General features: G+C 39.0%; 1 protein-coding gene across 4 annotated transcripts in view; it reads right to left on the reverse strand.

Moving 5' to 3' along the window:
• The window catches only part of frmpd3 (FERM and PDZ domain containing 3), a 187,754-nt gene that overhangs the window by 13,644 nt on the left and 153,905 nt on the right, over nucleotides 1-20,205 (reverse strand). For 3 of the 4 annotated variants that reach the window (XM_047354050.1, XM_047354048.1, XM_047354051.1), the window contains 7 exons: nucleotides 9,894-10,006; nucleotides 8,722-8,876; nucleotides 8,531-8,633; nucleotides 8,206-8,251; nucleotides 7,456-7,560; nucleotides 2,388-2,495; nucleotides 199-330 (listed from right to left, as the gene is read on the reverse strand). In XM_047354050.1, coding sequence (XP_047210006.1) covers nucleotides 199-330; nucleotides 2,388-2,495; nucleotides 7,456-7,560; nucleotides 8,206-8,251; nucleotides 8,531-8,633; nucleotides 8,722-8,876; nucleotides 9,894-9,934 — 690 coding nt within the window. In that variant the 5' untranslated portion in view covers nucleotides 9,935-10,006. Of the gene's footprint in view, nucleotides 1-198; nucleotides 331-2,387; nucleotides 2,496-7,455; nucleotides 7,561-8,205; nucleotides 8,252-8,530; nucleotides 8,634-8,721; nucleotides 8,877-9,893; nucleotides 10,007-18,086; nucleotides 18,152-20,205 lie in introns of all 4 variants that reach the window. The other variant, XM_047354049.1, reaches the window with a different exon arrangement.

Below are 20,205 nucleotides of genomic sequence, written 5' to 3' on the forward strand. Positions count from 1 at the left end.
CTGTTGAAAAACGCAAACAAAGTTTTGGGTACCTTTACACCCTTGTAGTGACAATAGGCTTCCGTAGTCTGGGAGGAAAGATTACGGATGTTGGAAACAACATGCAATTATGGCTGAGTTTCCCCTTTTGGTTTTACCAATATCTTCAGCCTACATAATTAAAACTGTTGGGGTCATTTCAGATTACTTGATTCTTACATGTGTCAGTGGCTGGTTCTCCTGCAGCAGATGCAACCTCTGATTCTGATCCAGCCCACCTGCCTCCAGCACTAAAGCAAAGTGCTCAATGTACCGCAATGAGAGGCGGTCCTGCAGGGAGGAGATCACATCCTAGAAAGAAACAGATGGAAACAAAATGCATCTTCACAGAGAATTCACATTTACACCACCACAAAATGAATTGATCCTTGGAAACCATTTTCACCTGAAATCCTTCCACGTTCATTGCAATATAAGGCGCAGTTTGTCAAACTGATATTCTTTTAGGGAGTTTTTCCAATCTTTATCTTTTTCTTTTTAGCTTTCGATAATAGAAAGCTTTGTTAGAATTTTATTATTCTCCATTGTGAGTGGATTTATTTCAAGGAAATGATGTTTCTGCCATGTGATGTCCAAGGCAAAAATATTGCTGTTTTTTGCAGATCAGTATCTGTGAATGATGCAGAGATTTTCTCAGAGTACTATCTAAAAGGAAGCTCAATGCTTATCGTATTGGAGAGTGGGCTTTGCCTGAGGACAGAGTTTCTGAACTTCTCTGTGCTTCCTATATTTATGTAAAATGGATTGTAAAAATAATTTTACTACTGATGTCACTTTAATTTGACTATGAATGTCAATATGGAGCCTCATTAAGAGAACCGCTCTCTTTGAAATGCAAGGAAATTTGACTGTATTGATAAGCGGGGTTTGCTTTAAATGAAGCTACAGAAAGACACACAATCAAGAGAAGCTCTTGCAAGTAGTCAGAACAGTTAAATGGACAGACAACTGGTTATCCTGCTGTGCCACTGATTCAGACTGTGGCACTGCAATATTGATCTTGGCTTTCTTGTTATGCTGAAATTCAATTTAATTAGAGTGAAAAGAGAGCACATCACCCATCTTTCCTTAAAAGTGTCCCTGTGTTTTTCTCTCCCAGTCTTCAGGGGCATGGGGAGGGAAATGTGAAATCTAATAGAGCACATTTAATAAGTCTAATACAAGATGTCAAGCTCATGTTGGAGGCTGAAATAAACATGACATCTGGCTTACTAAATTAATTTCCCAACTTACAACCCTAATGGCAATGTTTGGTATTTTATATAATAGAAAATGAGAGGATGAAGAAAGTGTTTTTTACGGCGTTTTCTTAAAACAATTAGAAGTCTGTATTTGGCAGGATTCCTGAGGGAGAAAAAAAATCCCTATATTGAATTAAATTTTACACCAGTACTGCATATCTATACAAATTTATTTATGATGTAAAAAAACTGTTTCATTAAATTATAGTATTAGGCTGCTTGATAAGACTACAGTAATCGATTTTCTTGTCAAAATGAGGGATGCTCCTGGAAGCTGTTCATTTATATTTTTATTACCTTATTAATAAAACTCCCCTTTATTTTCAACTTTTAACCATGAGGTTGAATTTTTTTAAAGCTAAATACTCCGTCATGATAACTAGCTTGAAGTTAACTTTGTCTGCTCCACCTTGCAGGGTAGATACAAATTAAATTTATAGCAACCACTCTTTTTTTAACAAGATACGTGAGAAAGACTAGCGGTAGTTTCTGCTTGAATAGCGGGCTGGGTGACCCCTCTTAGGTGATGTGCTCCAAGTCTTTGGTCCTAAAACCAAGAAATCTTTGAAAATGCTGATTTTTGTGTTTTCACAAAAAGAACAACAATTTCGTATAACTCAAAATGTGTTGAAGTGAGAGGTCCAAATATGCCAGGTTTTAAACCTAAGATTGTCCAATGCAGTCTTGACTCCCTAAAAAAACATCAAAATAACCCTTTTATTAGGCACTAAACCATAAGCTGTGTTTCTGAAATCATCATTAGTGCCTCAAGTCACCTTTGGTGTACAGCAGTGTATTCTTACAGTCCCTAAACATTGCACACAACAGAGGGGCACCCACTCCTATTGCCTGGACATGAAAATAAGCATGAGACAATGCTTTTTGTATGCCACCCTGTGCAGACAGCCATATCAGCCACATCAAAAACCACCATAAAGAAAGTGAATGAAGAAAGGGAACTATAGCAATGACATTGACATGAAATCCTCACTGTATTCTGCAAGAGATCATTGTATATATAGAAATCATTTGAATCACTGCTAGTATTAAATTATTGATCAAAGCTACTCTAAATTCATGGTGGAGTTTGATAGCATTTATACGTACCCTAACAGTGGTGCGGCTGTCAAATGTAAAAGACTTAATTTGTCCGTTCTCCAAGAACACCTTCAACACATTTGGTATGAGTAGCAAGGAGTCGTCCTTAAGCATTGTCTGAAAGAGAGATTGAAGGAGAGAAATGGCTTGTTTAGATTAAAGAAGACTGCGGTAATAAGTTAAACAGGTGATCTGGAATGAACACAATCAAATGTAATGGTTGGTCTGCATCAGACGGTGGAAATCAATAGAAAGCAGAGGAGCTAAGATGCCTCAAGTGAACTAGGAAGAGATCCTTTAACTGAATTTTCATTAGTCGGAGAAGGGGCAAAGCTATGCCTTAAGAGGGACACCCTATGCATTGTATTATGATCAAAGAAGGGATTATTCATTTTCTTTGGCCTACCCATTCAAAATTTATGCCATGCAAAGAAAACTGGATGGAGGGGAATCATAAATGAGAGTTAGCTGCCCTTATTTAGAGCAGTCCGAAGGAAAAAAGATCTGATATGCAGTTCAGTTTTACTTAACTTGGATAGGATAAAAAAGGAACTTTCCTCTTACTGTCAACTCATTTTTTCTTCATGTTCAAGGATTACTTAGATAAAGACTCAGTTCTAAAAATGTAGTTACATTTGTGATCAGAAGAGAACCAGGCATCGTAAGGTAATAAGAAAAAGCAGAGTTTTCATTTGACGTGCAAGAGAATGTCTTACAGCCAAAATGAAAGCCTTTACAAGTCTCTGCAATGATTATATATTTTCTCCTAACATTTCCTCTATTTCGTATTTCCTTTTACTTCTTTTCATACTGAATGTGGGTTATGGGAGAAACCTGGGCAGGTCTTGCTCATTAAAGTTGTATCATAAGAACTTGTCTCAAAAAAAGCATTTGGTTGATCCCAAACCTGTGTGCACAGCAGATGCAGATCTTTTGAGGACTAAAGAATTGAGAGCGCTGAAAAAGCCTGCTCTGTGCATAAATCTGAGCGCGAGGGAACTGACCTTCCTCCTTACAGCCACAGTGCACTGGTGAAAACATTACTAACAGCTCCATCACTTTTCTTTACAAACTATAGTCTTTGTTTTAGGAGTGAGGGGGAAGTTGGAACCATACCTGCTTATTAAAACAGAAAATGCGTTAATCGCCTTATTTTCTAGGTTCACATGTTAATTAACAATAGCACTGTCAGGCTAGTGCAGATGTTACAGTCAGTTGTAATGAAAAGCTGAGCAGAATTGGTTCCACAAGAATCGGTTGTTGCATTATTTAAAGAATCGTGACTTTGTGGGTGTGATGAGCAATGCTGCTGTCTTTGTTCGTCCATCAGTTTTAACTTAAAAAGACTAAAACAAATTATATTCATGTTTGATCCATTGTTAAATTGATGATGGCTGACATCTTTGTGAGCTTTGCAACATTAATGTTATTTATAGTTCATGAAATTTGTCTGGTTGGAAGGCGTGAGCTGTCCCTTGTGCTAATGAGAAACAAGACTGACCGATTATGATAAAGCTGCTGTCACACTATTTTGCCGTTTATTTTCTCATAATAAAAACCAATTTTTTGTGGGTTCCAACTTGAAGCACATTTTGCAGAACATCCTGAATGTCCTGTCATAACTTTGAAGTTTGTGCGTTGCTACTTTTGATGTGCCCCTGTTTCATGGAGTGCAAGTGTCTTGGGATGAAGAGTGTGGAATTCATTGTTCCATTCCATCAGTTCAGGGTATGTTATTTTGCTCTAACATAACTGTCATGTTATTTTTCATGTATTTAAGGATCAACTAACTATATATTTCAATGTATGACTGCCCCCCAAGTGGATGGTTACTTTAAGGTCGGGCTGCTCAGTTGTTCCAAGCAATCAGCATGCAGAGGTAACTGATTCTTACTTAGCACAGCCAGAGCCTCTGCAAATCTTAGCAGTATATGCAGTATTTTTGGTGTCTTAGACATGATTATGTGCAATGTTTCATAGGTTTTTGACAAAAAAACGTTTGACAGGCTGGTTTAGCTGCTTATAAAACTGTGTTTGGTGGAGCTTAATTTACTGAAGGTAGCATGTCTTCATGCACACCTGAAATGCAAGACAGATTTGCAATAGTGTGACAGGGGTATTTGGGCCATGGTACCACAATATACAAAGTGTTTAAATAGAAGACAACTTGGCTTTTTTCTTGTTTCTTGAAGATATCTAACTTCTCATGAACATAACAGGAGGTGGCCTTATTTTCCTTCTTTCTAACACTGAAAGTGCAGCCTTGACTCGCCTTCTTGGGTGGTTTTACAGTCATTCACACATTGAAACATGACTAACACAACTCACAGGGCTAGGGATTCTACAAAGTTTCATTAAGTGAATTTAAAACCCCTTCACAGCAATTAGGAATTCAATTTTATACCTTTAGAATCTATACAAAATAACTACAGTACAGACCAAAAGTTTGGAAACACCTTCTCATTCAAAGAGTTTTCTTTATTTTCATGACTATGACTATTGTAGCTTCACACTGAAGGCATCAAAACTATGAATTAACACACCTGGAATTATATACTGAACAAAAAAGTGTGAAACAACTGAAAATATGTCTTATATTCTAGGTTCTTCAAAGTAGCCACCTTTTGCTTTGATTACTGCTCCGCACACTCTTGGCATTCTGTTGATGAGCTTCAAGAGGTAGTATAATTCCACATGTGTTAATTCATAGTTTTGATGCCTTCAGTGTGAAGCTACAATATTCATAGTCATGAAAATAAAGAAAACTCTTTGAAGGAGAAGGTGTGTCCAAACTTTAGGTCTGTACTGTATAACTAAATAACTTGCTTCTAATTTATTATATTTAACTTATTCCAAATTAAAAGCAACTTAAACACTTTATCCTCTGAAGTTGTTTATTAAATTTGGCATTTGACTTCAGTTCTAATGGACTTTAGTCAACCACTGAAATCCCTGATTTCAAGCCAAACCTTGTTAAACATAGAATTTTTTCAAAGTAAAATAGCTGGTCATAAAAAAAAAGAGAGAACATTTTGATTTAATATCACTGAAAAAAATTATAAAAGGACATTTTGGAGAAGAATTTTTCAAATAATTTACTATAAGGCTGAATTCGTTTAAAAAATTTTTCCAGAGGGATGTTTAGTGAATTTATTTGGGTTCTGTAGTTTTGTCAAAGCATTATGATGCCTGAAACCCTCAGGTAGAACTACAGCATATGAAATGAATAAATGTCAGAAAAAGCCAATGAGATAAACAATTTTAGACCTAACTAAATGTAACTTTAAAACCTTGTATGGATAATCTGAGCTTATTTAAGACTTTTTAAGGCATACAATTGAAATTACTCGTACTCGTTGTCTTCCGCTTTATCCGGGACCGGGTTGCGGGGGCAGCAGACTCATCAGAGACGCCCAGACGTCCCTCTCCCCAGACACCTCCTCCAGCTCCTCCGGGGGGAGCCCAAGGCGTTCCCAGGCCAGCCGAGAGACATAGTCCCTCCAGCGTGTCCTGGGCCGTCCCCTGGGCCTCCTCCCGGTGGGACGTGCCTGGAACACCTCCCGAGGAAGGCGTCCAGGAGGCATCCGGTATAGATGCCCGAGCCACCTCAACTGGCTCCTCTCAATGTGGAGGAGTAGCGGCTCTACTCCGAGCCCCTCCCGGATGGCCGAGCTCCTCACCCATCTCTAAGGGAGTGCCCGGCCACCCTACGGAGGAAGCTCATTTCCGCCGCTTGTATCCGGGATCTCGTACTTTCGGTCATGACCCAAAGTTCATGGCCATAGGTGAGGGTAGGAACGTAGACCGACCGGTAAATCGAGAGCTTCGCTTTTCGGCTCAGCTCTCTCTTCACCACAACGGACCGGCACAGCGCCCCCATTACTGTGGCAGCCGCACCGATCCGTGTGTCGATCTCCCGCTCCATTCTTCCCTCACTCGTGAACAAGACCCCGAGATACTTAAACTCCTCCACTTGAGGCAGGAACTCCCCTCCAACCTGAAGAGGACAAGCCACCCTTTTCCGGTCGAGAACCATGGCCTCGGACTTGGAGGAGCTGATCTTCATCCCAGTCGCTTCACACTCGGCTGCGAACCGCCCCAGTGCATGCTGTAGGTCTTGGCTAGAGGGGGCCAGCAGGACAACGTCATCTGCAAAAAGAAGAGACGAAATCCTCTGGTACCCAAACCAGACCCCCTCCGGCCCTTGGCTGCGCCTAGAAATCCTGTCCATAAAAGTTATTAACAGGACCGGTGACAAAGGGCAGCCCTGCCGGAGTCCAACATGCACCGGGAACAGGTCCGACTTAGTGCCCGCAATGCGAACCAAACTCCTGCTCCGCTTGTACAGAGATCGGATAGCCCCTAGTAAAGGTCCCCCGATTCCATACTCCTGGAGCACCCCCCACAGGGCATCACGAGGGACACAGTCAAATGCTTTCTCCAGGTCCACAAAACACATGTGGACCGGTTGGGCAAACTCCCATGAACCCTCAAGTACCCTGTAGAGGGTATAGAGCTGGTCCAGTGTTCCATGGCCGGGACGAAAACCACACAGCTCCTCCTGAAGCCGAGGTTCGACTATCGGCCGGACTCTCCTCTCCAATACCCTGGCGTAGGCCTTACCAGGGAGGCTGAGGAGTGTGATCCCCCTGTAGTTGGAACACACCCTCCGGTCACCGTTCTTATGTAGGGGGACCACCACCCCAGGCTGCCAATCCAAAGGCACTGTCCCCGTCTTTTGTATGATATGTGAAATGTCCACTTGCTTTCTATTTAGGCAGTTAGGATTGTCATGTCCTTCATGACTGAGAATTTAAACCATTTATTTGGTGTGTTTTCAAAAGACTGTGAAAAGAGTCACAAGTTGCACTTGAGAGAAGCCAAAAAGAGCAATTTGTTTCGTGTCAAATAGGTTGACCATACTTCCTGTCTCCTCCACATGCACTCAGCTAACATAGAGGTAGGGTAGAGAGCAGGGTTTTGTTTTTTGTGTTTGCAGCAAAAAAAATAAAATAAAAGCGTGGGATGAAGGGGGAGAAAAGGTAACAGCATTTATATTAATGGAGGTAGAACTTACTGAGTCCGGGTCGCTGATCGACACTTGCTCTGAAAAGCGTACTTTAGGAGGGTTGGTTCGCAGACGGGCCTTTTTGGCTGCACTTATGAAGGCAGACTTAGGTGACTAAGGACATAAGGAGAAAGATGGTTACTCTGTAAAGCATTGCTGATTGATGGAGGACTTGTGAATGAGTTGTAACATGTACTAAAATTACCTGAATTAAAGAGCTTGTTATAAATTGGGTGGGAAGTTACAGCTGTGGGGTTTAATGCAAACATCTTTAGCAAGAAAGTTTCATTATCTAAGATTTGTTCAACCCTTGGATTTTTATGTATGCATATCATAACTCTGGCTTCCAAATGATTGAATATTTTGTTTTTATGTTTGTATTTTATCTTTATACAACAAACAATATAAAATCTTCTGCAGATTGTTAGCAAGTTGAATTGTACATTTCTGTTGTTTCTATAAGGAATGATGCATCCACATAAAACTCTTGTTTATTAAAGTCTCATGTGGCTGTTTATGTGCCCACTTGGAGTTGTTGTGCGAGGTTACCAGGAAAAGAAATTACTCCAGTTTACAAACCAAGGTCATGAATACTAATGTATGTCCTCACTCTATTAGTGTGCACCACTGGAACAGAACACTGCACACTGTTTACCCGTACGATTCAAAGTGAAAGGGAAAAGTGCTCTGACTGATGAGGACTGGGAGGAATCTGAGGGGAGGAAAGGATGAAAGCGAGTGAGCGTCCCATTGTACTACCTGATGGGGCTGCAGCACGGTGAGAACTAAAGTGTCTTTGCAGCGTCTATGGAGAGAGGAAAGTAGACGGGTTTAGATAATGCCATACAGAGTGCAGCACTCAAAGAATAGTTTTTATCTGCTGGTTTATTGCCCTTCCTTGGCCGCAAAAAACTGAGTCATCCACAGGTTTGTTGTTGATGCTGTAAGAAACTGTTCTTTTAAGTCCGTCCTCTTTACCTACATGTTTTGATTTTTGTTCCCATTTGCCATTGCTGCTGGTCCCCCGACCTTAAGACCTTCTTTCTCCTCCCACCCTCCCTCCTGGGACAGTAAAGGATGTTACCTTACAAGGTCTATGACTCTCTCTCGGGGCGCGTCGCTCACCGTCTCTTCGTTTATGGCCAAGATCTGGTCTCCAGGGAGAAGTTTTCCAAAGGAGGGGCCGTCTGTGGATGAAACACATACAGTAAAAAAATGCAGTTCCTCTTGTTGTTGTCAAGTATCTCTGTTTTCCAAACATACATGCACACTAACCGGCAGAGACGGAACGAATGATGACAGGCCTCTGGCTACCTGCAACGAAGCCGAAGCCTTGAGCCGAGTGGCGTTTGATGGTAACCTGTCGAGCTGAGGGAGGACTTAGGGTGCCACTGTCCATACCATCCTGGCTCTCCTCTAACATGTCAGGGCTGTAGAGTAAATGCAAATTTAGAAATTCATTGTCATTTTCTTTTAACTACTGACAAATACTGAACTTTTTCACATGTTGTCACTTTACAGCCACAAACTCAGATGTATTTTTTGGGATTTTATGTGTAAAAAAATTAAGAATAGTGTGGCATTCAGCCCTCTTTAGTCAATACTTTGTAGAACCTAATTTATTGCATATACAGCAGCCAGTCTTTTGAGTTATGTCCTCACATCTAGAGACAGAAAGATTAGCTAATTTTTCCTTGCAAAAGCTCAAGCTCAGTCTATAGCTTTGAGGACTTCTGTGAACATCAATTTTTATCTGGACTTGACCGGGCCATTCTAACATATGAAAATGCATTGATCTAAACCATTCCATTCTGGATGTATGTTTAGGGTTGTTGTCCTGCTGAATGATGAAACTTTGCCCCAGTTTTTGTGTATAAGACCAAAAACTGGGGCAACGTTTTTTTTTAACTATCTAGCTCCATATACCTTCCCATTAGCTCCTACCAGCTTTATACCTAAAGAATAGCATCAACACAAAATTATTTGGCCGGCCCATAGAAATTTTACATATGGACCAAAACATTTCATATTGGTTTAATCTGACATAAGAATCTTGTTTTATGTTTGCTGTGTTCCATTCATGACAAACTGCTTATGGTACTTCATATTGTTTTCTTTCAGCAATGCCACACTTCCATGAAGGCCACATTGGTGTAGTGTCTGACTAATAGCAGTCCAATCGAAATAATCTTTCACCAGAGCTGTATTGTTTGTGACTAAACCTGCATTAGACTAAAACATTTTTGAAACAATTTATCCATTTCATTCAGTTCTACAATCATGCACTGCTTTGTATTGGTCTTTTACATAAAATCCTGATAAAATACGAAGAAGTTTGTGGTGAGGAAAAGGTTCAGGGAGCATGTCTACTTTTGCAAGGCACCGTAAAAAGACAAATGCACAGAAAAAAACAGTTTACTGATAAGCTGCTTGTAAACACTCTTCACCTTTCACATGTGTTCGTGTGTCCATCCTGGACCTTGGCCATTCCCTGAAAGGAGGAAGCAACATGGGTAGGGGTTCCGCTGCAGAGGCTGATCTCTGTGTCCCAATCATTCACCTGTTCAACAAAGAGAGAGCAAGCAGAAATTAAAAAACAGGAAAGTGAGACATTCTGTTTGGATTGTTTTCAGCACAAAATTAACTGAACTAAAGTAAAAACAGAGTTTAGTATGTTGGAAAATATTTACCGGGGGTATTTGGCAGCAAAACCTACAATTATAAAGAACCTGCAGAACACAGAGGATGTAACACATTAGGTCCCTGAATCTGACTGTCTCTGCCTGCGTGGACCACACACATGCTGTGAACCACACATGCTCTTATACAGAGGCCTGCGTGGGTGGCTGTGAAAGCAAGGCTGCTGAAAACGAGCAAGTGTGTGTTTGGGTCAGAAAAAAAAGGAAATCATTGTGTGAGGGAAAGCAAAACCAGATTTTATGCCCATATCTGTGATGATTGCTCACTCAAGATGAGCTGGGATTGTGATGTTAATGGTGCAGATGCGCTGGAATAGAAAGATGCAGACATAGAGCGTGGCTGCGCTGCTCTGGATTGTTATGCAGGGACACATTGTTGAGAGCAAATATCTTTCTGAGTGCCACAGTCGGTGAAAAAACCTGCCGGCAAAGAAGGGAGGGCGAGTCACTATGGTCAATAGTTGAGATTTATATTCTTCTTGGATGTTGTGCTTGTGCAGTGCAATATGGGAGCAGGGCTTATTTGCAACTGCAGTGATGCATCACTAATTTCTGCCTTGTGTCACTGTGTTAGATTAGCTTTTTGATGTTTCAGACAGGCTATATTCCTAACTAATTATTTAGCTAGAAATGCCTTACATTAGATTTAGTTGAATTTAAAAACTCATTTACAGCGTTGCTGAAAAAGTATTTGCACCCTCAAAGATTCCATTTGGTTTTGCTGTGCAGTCATACCAACATGTTACAGGCCATCAAAACAGACATTCATATCAATGACAGCATTTGTTTTCAAATAATGATTTAATTTATTAAATAAACCTGTTTGACAACAGGAAGTAGGCTAAAAGATCTCAAAAAGCAAGGCATCGTGCCCTGACTGAAAGAAATTCAAGATCAGATGAGAAACAAAGTTAATGACATCTATCAGAGTGGAAAGGGTTATGAAACCTTTTCTAAACGGGAGATGCACATGAATACTGCGATGCATCTCGTTGATCACAATGTATCAAATAGGCGCCTATAAGGCGACAAATGAGTAACGAAGTGCCACAAAAATAGGGCAGATTTTCAACTCCAGCCTTATATAGTTTTATCAGAGACAATATTCTCAAATGAAGAAAATGTGGCGCAGTGGTGGTAGGCCTACATTAGTCAAAGAGCGCATTCACAACTTATCCAAGAGGTAAAACAAGAACTCAGAAATACATTTAAGGTACTGCAGACTTTAATTGTCTCTGTTAAGGTTAAAAAGTCTGGACAAAAATGGCCTCCATGGTAGAGCTCCAAGACCAAAACACTTTGAACTAAAATAGAACCAAAAGGCCACATTTCCTATAAACTCCTAGAGTTTTAGTAAGACATTCTGTAGGTTAAAAAGAGAAAAGTGGAATTTCCTGTTGCATCTGTTATAAAACTAACACAGCACTTTAGAAAAAAAAAAACATCAAAAATTATTCTGGAACTGTAAAGCTTGTTGTAATTAATGGTACCATGAATTCTGCTTTCAAGCAGAAAATCCTGAAGAGAACGTCTGGTAGTCAGTTTGTGACCTTCAGCCCAAGAGCAATTGGGGTTTGCTTCAGGACAACAAGCTACTGTAAAGCACACCACCAAGTCCATCTCTAAATGGCTCAAAAAACAAAATGAAATTTTTACAGTGGTCAAGTCAAAGTCCTGAATAAAATCTGACTGAGATGCTGTTTCATGACCTTAAAGGTCATCCATGCTAAATTAAAACAATACAACAGAGTAGAGAGGCCCAAAATTACTCAACAGCAAAGTTGATAATATATTGTTATCACAAACGCCGCCAATTATTAGGGTTATGGGGGAATTACTTTTTCACGTATAGGGCCAGATTAGTTGGCATTGCTTTTTTACATGATGAATGAAATCCTTATTTTAAATAATGCTTTTTGCGTTCACTCTAAATTAGTTTAAAACACAGTTGATGATCTGAAACAGGTAAGAGTAACAACAAGGCAACACCAGAATGAGTCTGTAGAGGAAAAACACTTTTTTACAGACCTGTTCATAAAAAATAGATTTAAAAGACAGTCTTTGTATTAAGTGTTCATGCTTTTTTACTGGGCTAATATTGATATATCAAAGGTGCACAATGGAGATCAATGATCCTGCTCTTGCTTGTTCTGCTAAAAAAGAAAAACATCATTTTGATACTTCCAATTTATTATGGCAGAGCTGATGTTTCCCATTCATCTTTCCACTCTGTTCTAATGTCATTTTCTCTCAACCATCTGTTACTGGAAGCAAACCCATCCTGTACATCTTGCCTCTGACTAGCGTTGTGAGGAACGTGCAATGATCGCAGAGGGTTAGGTCAGAAACGTCTCTTCTTCTGGGCATGTATGGTTTGATTTGATTTCTATGAAGGGAAAGTGACATTGTAGAGAGTAGAGACCAATCTGGAACTAAAATAAAGCTGAAACATTGCTCTGCCACCAACCTGATTGTTATCCAAGAAGATGTTTCACTCCTCCTCCTTTTCCATCTTTTCCCTGTTTACTATCCTGGGGCTTTTTGGATACAACCCAGAGTTGGCAGCTTTAAATTCCTATCACAAATTTTAGGGATTAGTTTGAGTATCCAGAACAAGTGGAGAGGTACACCCTAACAGATGGGACGATGATAAAGGCAGCCAACGGCCACCGCAGCTTGCATGTCTGCAAAGATAAACAGTTATTCAGTGGAGGGAGCAACCTTTCGCTAAATGAAGACACAGGGGAATGCTGTCAAGAAATGATCCCCAAGGACATTTACAGGCCTTCCCGTTGCTATGGCTACAGCTTCACTATGCTTGCTGAAGCTGTGGTGGACGGAGGGTTAGTGGGTGGACGGGAATAGTGATGCAGCGAATGCAGCTGTATGAGAGTGAAAGCTAACCAGACACTCTTTGATTACCCTGCAGCTACCATGGCCAGATGCCAGCATGTCCTCAGGTTCTGGAGGTCGGAGCTTCGTGTACGTGCTCTGTTCCAGCGTCAGGGTCTGCAGCAGCTCACTGAGCCTCAGGGTGTGGAAGACTGACCTTTCTCTTATGAAGCCTTTGGGCCTGAACTCGAACACGTTTGTCATTGAAGTAGTCATAAGGGATGCCACATTTTCTACAGTAATACCAACCATTTAGTTACCATTTAGTGTTTACCAACCTGCAATCTAGTGCATATGTGAGCCAGTGAAATCTTAATTACAGTCTTAGGTTCTGCATCTGGTATTTGTATGATTTATTATTATCATCAGTGTTATATTTGTATAAATTTGCCTGGGTTCATAAAGTGTCTGTGCAAATGTGAGGAAACACCTGCTTCATATGAGTTGTGCCCTTGAGGGCAGAATCGATTTCTGTTTTATAAACCAAAAAAAATAAATTCAAAATCAATTCCAATCACAGACACTTTTTTAAAGACCCCCTGCAGTGTTTTTAGCTCTACTTAAAACAAAAGATTTGAGTTCATTAAATGGTGTTTCACCTGTGGCTGTTTGCTGGTTAGAGTGAAGAGCAGTGGTGCAGAAAGACAATTGGATTTTCTTTTTTACATAATAAAGCATGACTATATATTAAAATGGATCTTTATTAAATTATTTAGATTTTTTTCTTTAAAAGCACATATTACAAATTTATTACAAAAATAATTCATGACTTTCAGAATATTTTTCATATACTTAGTGAATAACAAAGCTGGTTGGTCTCTGTAAAACACCACCTTTGAAAGCAGTCCTATTAGTACAGTCTCATGTGGAAGATGAAAGATATTTGTGACTATAGAAGGAATCCTAACAGTTCTGTTCTTACAAAATGAAACAGATGAACAACTGAGAACCATTAAGAAAAGGGTAAAAAAACAAGCTCTTCTGTTTCAGCTCAAAAGTTAGAGTTTAGGGATTTTAATTTGACTAATGCACAGTGCTCAGATCAGAATGAGATTCTGAATTCAGTTTATGCATCCTTCTCTAATCATATAAGCACACAAAATGCCCTTGATTTAAAAGCCTTATCTCCCCACTATGCGCTTTTTTTCTATGTTGCGTATGTTTGACCGCATAATAAGATTTTAAAAGTAGTTTAACAGTTACGGCACTGGTTTTCAAAAACATATTTAATACTGTTGTCTGAACATATGAGATGATGTACAACAACAACGGGCAGATTGAGCTGACTGAGCAGCCTACAGCCTGTGTGACCAAGATTGGTATGCTGTGTCATTTGTGGTAATTGCTGCTATGTGAAATGAGAAGAGGGTTTTGCTGGTGTTTAGCTGGCAAAATTCATTTTCTGTGGTATCTTTATGTTTTGGGACTTCATTATCATTTGCATTTATAATTTTTACCAACACCTGCTAATTTAAAACAGCATAGGGTCTCCTGGAGCAGTAATGGTATTGACAGAATGTGCCATTAACTCTTTCTTTTATGACAACAAGCAGGTCTTTTATGACAATGAGCAGGTCTTTTCAAACAAGTCAGTCATGGCAGATGGCCGGTCACACCAAACCAGGTTTCACTGGAGGTTTCTTCCTGTCAAAGAAGAGTCGTCCTTTGCGTGGACATTACATGCTTGCTCAGTATGAGGGATTGCTGCAAAGTCAACAACACAATGCAAGCAAAAGTCCACTTTCGAGTATTGTGATTATTGTCCTTTGTTGGTTATTATAATATGACTGAATGAGAGATTATATACAAATGTATTGGATAATAAACTAGCCAGGCCAGTTAGGAGCAGAGCACTGCTTTTACTTCCAATGAGGTTTGGTGTCAACGCCCCCTTTGTCTCTTCCTGGATAGATTATTTATGCCAGCAAGTGTGCTCACAGCATGTTTGTCTGCTTAACATGGATTTGTGGTGCATCTCTGTACTAAAACACCCTAAAAACCTAATGGGTACTGCTTCGACATCAGGAGATGTGAAAGATACAGATCAGTTTGTTTTTGATTTTGGCATATCCCAATGGATCAAACAAGCAAACAACCTAAGAAAACATTTTTGTGGATTTAAATGAAAATAAATCACAAACCCTGCATACATATCACTTTGCTAGAAACGTAAAAGTTAAATTTAGTTCTAAATCAACATAATGTTCCATAAATGTTAGAATGGATCTGGCTCCAATTGCGATACAAAATGTGTTTTTGACATACCAGTCTTTGTCCAAACTCCTTAAACTTCACATGTTCATTTTCTTATTCCTGTTTACTTATATTTGTGTTGTGGAACGAAATGTCGTTATTGATCCCAAATAAAGATAAAATGATCAAATACTTAATAAAATAATTTAATACATAAGATAAAATGAACAATTCCTGCATGTTTACACACAGACACATACATGTGCATATACAATTGTGTGCACAGGTACATTTAATCACATCTATATGTACACATGCAAAAATTAGTAGATGATCTGCTAAGTTTCTATTGGAAATTTTTGTTCTGTGTAGGTGTTGGCATTATTTATTGAGAGTTTAATAGTCTTATGGTCTGGGGCAATAAACTGTTACAAAATATTGCCTTTCTGCTCCTCATGCTTTGGAAACTGCTGCCACAGTTGAACAGTAAGAACAGGTTGTGATGAGGGGTGTGTGGAGTCTCTGATCAGGTTATTGGCTCTTGTCAAACAGTGTTTGGGTTTAATGTTCTGAATGGAAGGGAGAGAAGGCACTTCCAGCCTGCAATTGTGCAGCTGCAGCACCACACAGAGATACAGTGGATCATGATAGAGGCAATGGTGTTCATATAGAGGTTGGTGAGAATGGGAGGGGGTGGTATGATCTTCTCATTCTGTGGAGGAAGTATAACTCATCACCTGTCTAGTGGACACTTGAAGGTTTCGGGCAAAAACTGGAACTTCATAACCGTGTATATTTATACTGGGGGATTTGATCACTGAAATGACGCACAGGTGAGTAATAAACGGATAAGAAATAGCTTTGGAGCACTGAGGCCAAGTACTGGGTAAACCACAAATACAGAAAATAAATAGAACATAACCCTTAATTACCCATAAATGCAAATATACAAAAACACAAAACATCAAACCCCAAGAAAACCAAAATGACTCATCTGAACTAAAAGTCCAACAGATTGTGACAAGTCCTCCTTGACAAAAAACTCAGTTCAACGTGAATGAACGTAACCCCAGGACATGATGCTGCCACCACCATTTTTCACAGTGGGTTTGATGTTCTTTAAGTAATATGTAGTGTTGTTTTTGTGTCAAACACAATTATGCTTCAAAAGTTTAACTGTAGGTTTGAATGAGTTAATGAATGAGTCAATGAATGTGCCGATATACAAGAATGTGAATGTGGATTTAGGCCTAATGTGTGGTGTGTTTCTGTGTGTGTAGGTATGCATGTGTGCAGTTACATGTACATATGTGGAGGTACATGTTTGTCTGTATGTGTACATATGTATATGTATGTATATGTGTGTATGTATATATATATGTATGTGTGTATGTGTATATATGTATGTGTATATCTATGTATGTGTATATCTATGTATGTATGTGTATGTGTATGTGTATGTGTATGTGTATGTGTATGTGTATATGTATATATATATAAATAATTGTGTATATATATTTATTTATTAGTTTTTGGTTTGTGAATTATGGATCAAAAACATAAATGTTAATTAGGAAGGTTACTCAAAGTTAATTTAAGTGCAATTAGAGGGAGAAGGGGTATGAAAAATAAGTTTTACTTCTTCATACCCCTTTTCAGACAATTTATATTAATTAATAATCAATGTCAGATCTCAGGTTAAATATACTGACAAGTTTACTTATTGGAAAATGTTTATTTTACTAGTTTCTATTTATGTTTAAGTTAATTTAATTTATTTGGAACTGGAAATTTAATTTAATTTAATGTTTACCAAACACTTCTTTGTATGGTATTTGGATATTTGTTTGTTTGTTATAAGCATTTCTGAAATTGATTTATTTATTTACTGTTGTTTGTCATTGTCTGAAATCATTGTCTGAAATAAAAAAAAATAAAAAAAAATGAATGAATGAATGAATAATTTATTTCAGACAATCCACCAAACTATTAAAATGAACACATACAGACATATACCTAGTGTGAATACAAACACCATATTACATATTTGGTGAATATATCGCTTCTAGTCCTTAATAATCTTTCTGAATTCTATTCATACCATAATACATTCTCTCATAAGGTTTTTGGTAGATTTTAACAAGGATTCTGTCTTGCAACATTAAACCTATTCCTGACATATGGAAAACTTAAAATAATCTTATGAAACTTGTACATTTGTTTTCAAATATATAATAAAACCAGTATTTGCTGGAAAATACAACAACTTTTTTTGTGTTTCTGCCAGCATCTTGACAGGCTCACTGACTAGTTTTAATCCAGTCTTTTTGTCAATGATGGAAAAATGTCTATTTGTTGGTAATTTTCTTTTTTGCTATATTTCCTGCAATTACTTAAAACTCATATCAGTGTGACTGTGTGGTAAAAGTATTGTTATTTATACAGTCCTATTTCATGACTGATAGCTTTGCACAATGAGATCCTTTTGACCTGTTACAACCTCTTTGCCAGTTATTGCTAAGCTAAAGGATGTAAACAAGCAGCTGTCAGGATGTGTGTACATTTGGGAGGCTCAGTACATTGCATTAACTTTAATGAACTTTCAGACTGGGAGTCTATATCTGCAAATGCCTTTCTTTTTAAAATAACTTATGTCGGTATCTGTCACACACACCTTCTGCTTAACAGGGATATTAGGCTATTTTAGGCAGGCTAAACAAGATATTAAAATTAATATTGGTTTAGGCTTTTTAAGATGCGTGAATTTCAGGGATTTTTCTGAATTGTCTTTGGCAAACATTTTCAAACAGCCATATTCACTGCAGCATGTTTTGTGGACGCAGGGTGTGCACTCACCCTGCTCTTTTAGTGCTAGTCTGTTCATTGGTATCCTTGGTGTGACAGCTGACACAACAAAGGTCCTGCAAGACAAGGAAAATAGATGGTCTTATTCTGAATTCTTGTAGTCTTCAAATCAAACCAGGTCTTTGAATGAGAACATTTTAATTCCAGGCTCCAAACAACAGAACTGAGTTTTAATCAAAGCTATAGAGTTAATGGTCTCCTTAGACACTAAATCAAATGCTCTCAAAATAAAAATGACTTTTTCCCTATTTAAATATACATGCTTTAATGCAACATTATATATGTTTTACACATAATGACTTTATGCCTTTCTAACCAGCAGTAGTGGCTGTTTTTTAGTTTAATTAATACATCATTCACAAAAATAAAGAATCCACTTCAGTCCCAGTGAGCATGACACTTCCTCATGGCACCTTTAATTATCCGGCCACTTTCTTTTTACGCTTGAGGAGTTTCTTTTTACTCATTTTACTGCGATTATGATTGTTAATTGTTCATCTCACTGATTAACCACATCCGGTAAATGTAAATGCCAGAATTATAATTTGTAATTTGTAGCAGAGATGGAATCATATTTGAAAACTGGGATTTGGGAGACACTAATTGGAAACTGGGGAGAGCTGATGTATGATGTATAGACGTTGTATCCTCTAAGGTAAGATGCTGTAAGGATTTTATTAATTCAATAAGAATAAAATTTAGCATTCAGATATATTTAAGGTTTTGTGTTTAAGTCAAACTTATTTCTTTTCCACAGCATTGCAGAGAAATTCTTCTAAAAACACTTCAGTTCAATGTGCCAACATTTTGTATCAAATACAGCAAATCATTGCTTCTGGACAAATTCTGTTGGTTCCACCAAAGAGACAACACAGTAATCTATCCACTGTACTATGAAATGAGCCTTTTCAGGCAAAAAACTCTCTTCCTATTTCCTGTTGACTTTAATATGGTTTGAGTTTTAAGTTTCAATTAAAAAATTGTATTTTGAGGGTGGTGATGACGGCTTACGGGACAGACGGGAGCTCTGCAAGTGGCCAAATATTTTCCTACATTCTTTTACAAATTTTCCTATTTTTGCAAATGGTGACCCTTTACCATGACTTTGGAAAACGTTTGGTTTAAACGACACATAATAATGACCAAGTCTACAGTGGAGAGAACAGGTATTTGATACACTGTCGATTTTGCAGGTTTTCCCACTTGAAAAACATGTAAAAGTCTTTAATTTTTATCATAGGTACTCTTCATAGGTACATAGGTACTCTTCATAGGTACATAGGTACTACAACTGCTGTTGGGGAAAAACAGGGACTTTTATTCATCGGCAGTTTTGTGCTTCACGGAGACGTGGCTGTGTGGATTAATACCGGACTCTGCGCTGCAGCTGGCAGGATTCCAGCTCTACAGAGCGGACAGAGACACGGAACTCTCCGGCAAAGCGAAAGGTGGAGGAATCTGTTTCTATCTCAACAGTGGTTGGTGCAACGACATGACAGTGATTCAGCAGCACTGTTCTCCAGACCTGGAAGCCTTCATCATAAACTGTAAGCCTTTCTATTCCCCCCGTGAGTTCGCTTCGTTCATCCTGGTCGGTGTTTACATCACGCCGCAAGCTAACGTGCAGGTCGCACAGCGCATGCTCGCTGACCAGATACTGAGTGTGGAGCGGACCAACCCGGACTCCTTAGTTATCGTCGTTGGCGACTTTAACAAAGGTAATCTCACCCATGAACTCCCCAAATATAGACAGTTTATAAAATGTCTGACCAGAGAGGACAACATTCTGGATCACTGTTACACCACCATCAGAGACGCTTATCACGCCGTCCCACGTGCTGCACTGGGCCAATCCGACCACATCATGGTCCACCTGATTCCTGTATACAGGCAGAAACTAAAGCTCTGCAAACTTGTTGTGAGGACGACAAGGAAGTGGAGCAGTGAGGCTGTGGAGAATCTCCAGGCGTGTTTAGGCTGTACAGACTGGGATGTGTTCAGGACTACTACCAACAGTCTGGACGAGTACACAGAGGCTGTGACTTCCTACATCAGCTTCTGTGAGGACAGCTGTGTACCAACATGCACCAGGGTGAGTTACAACAACGAC

The sequence above is a fragment of the Girardinichthys multiradiatus genome, chromosome 23 (assembly GCF_021462225.1).
Source record: "Girardinichthys multiradiatus isolate DD_20200921_A chromosome 23, DD_fGirMul_XY1, whole genome shotgun sequence".
Lineage (NCBI taxonomy): Eukaryota > Metazoa > Chordata > Actinopteri > Cyprinodontiformes > Goodeidae > Girardinichthys > Girardinichthys multiradiatus.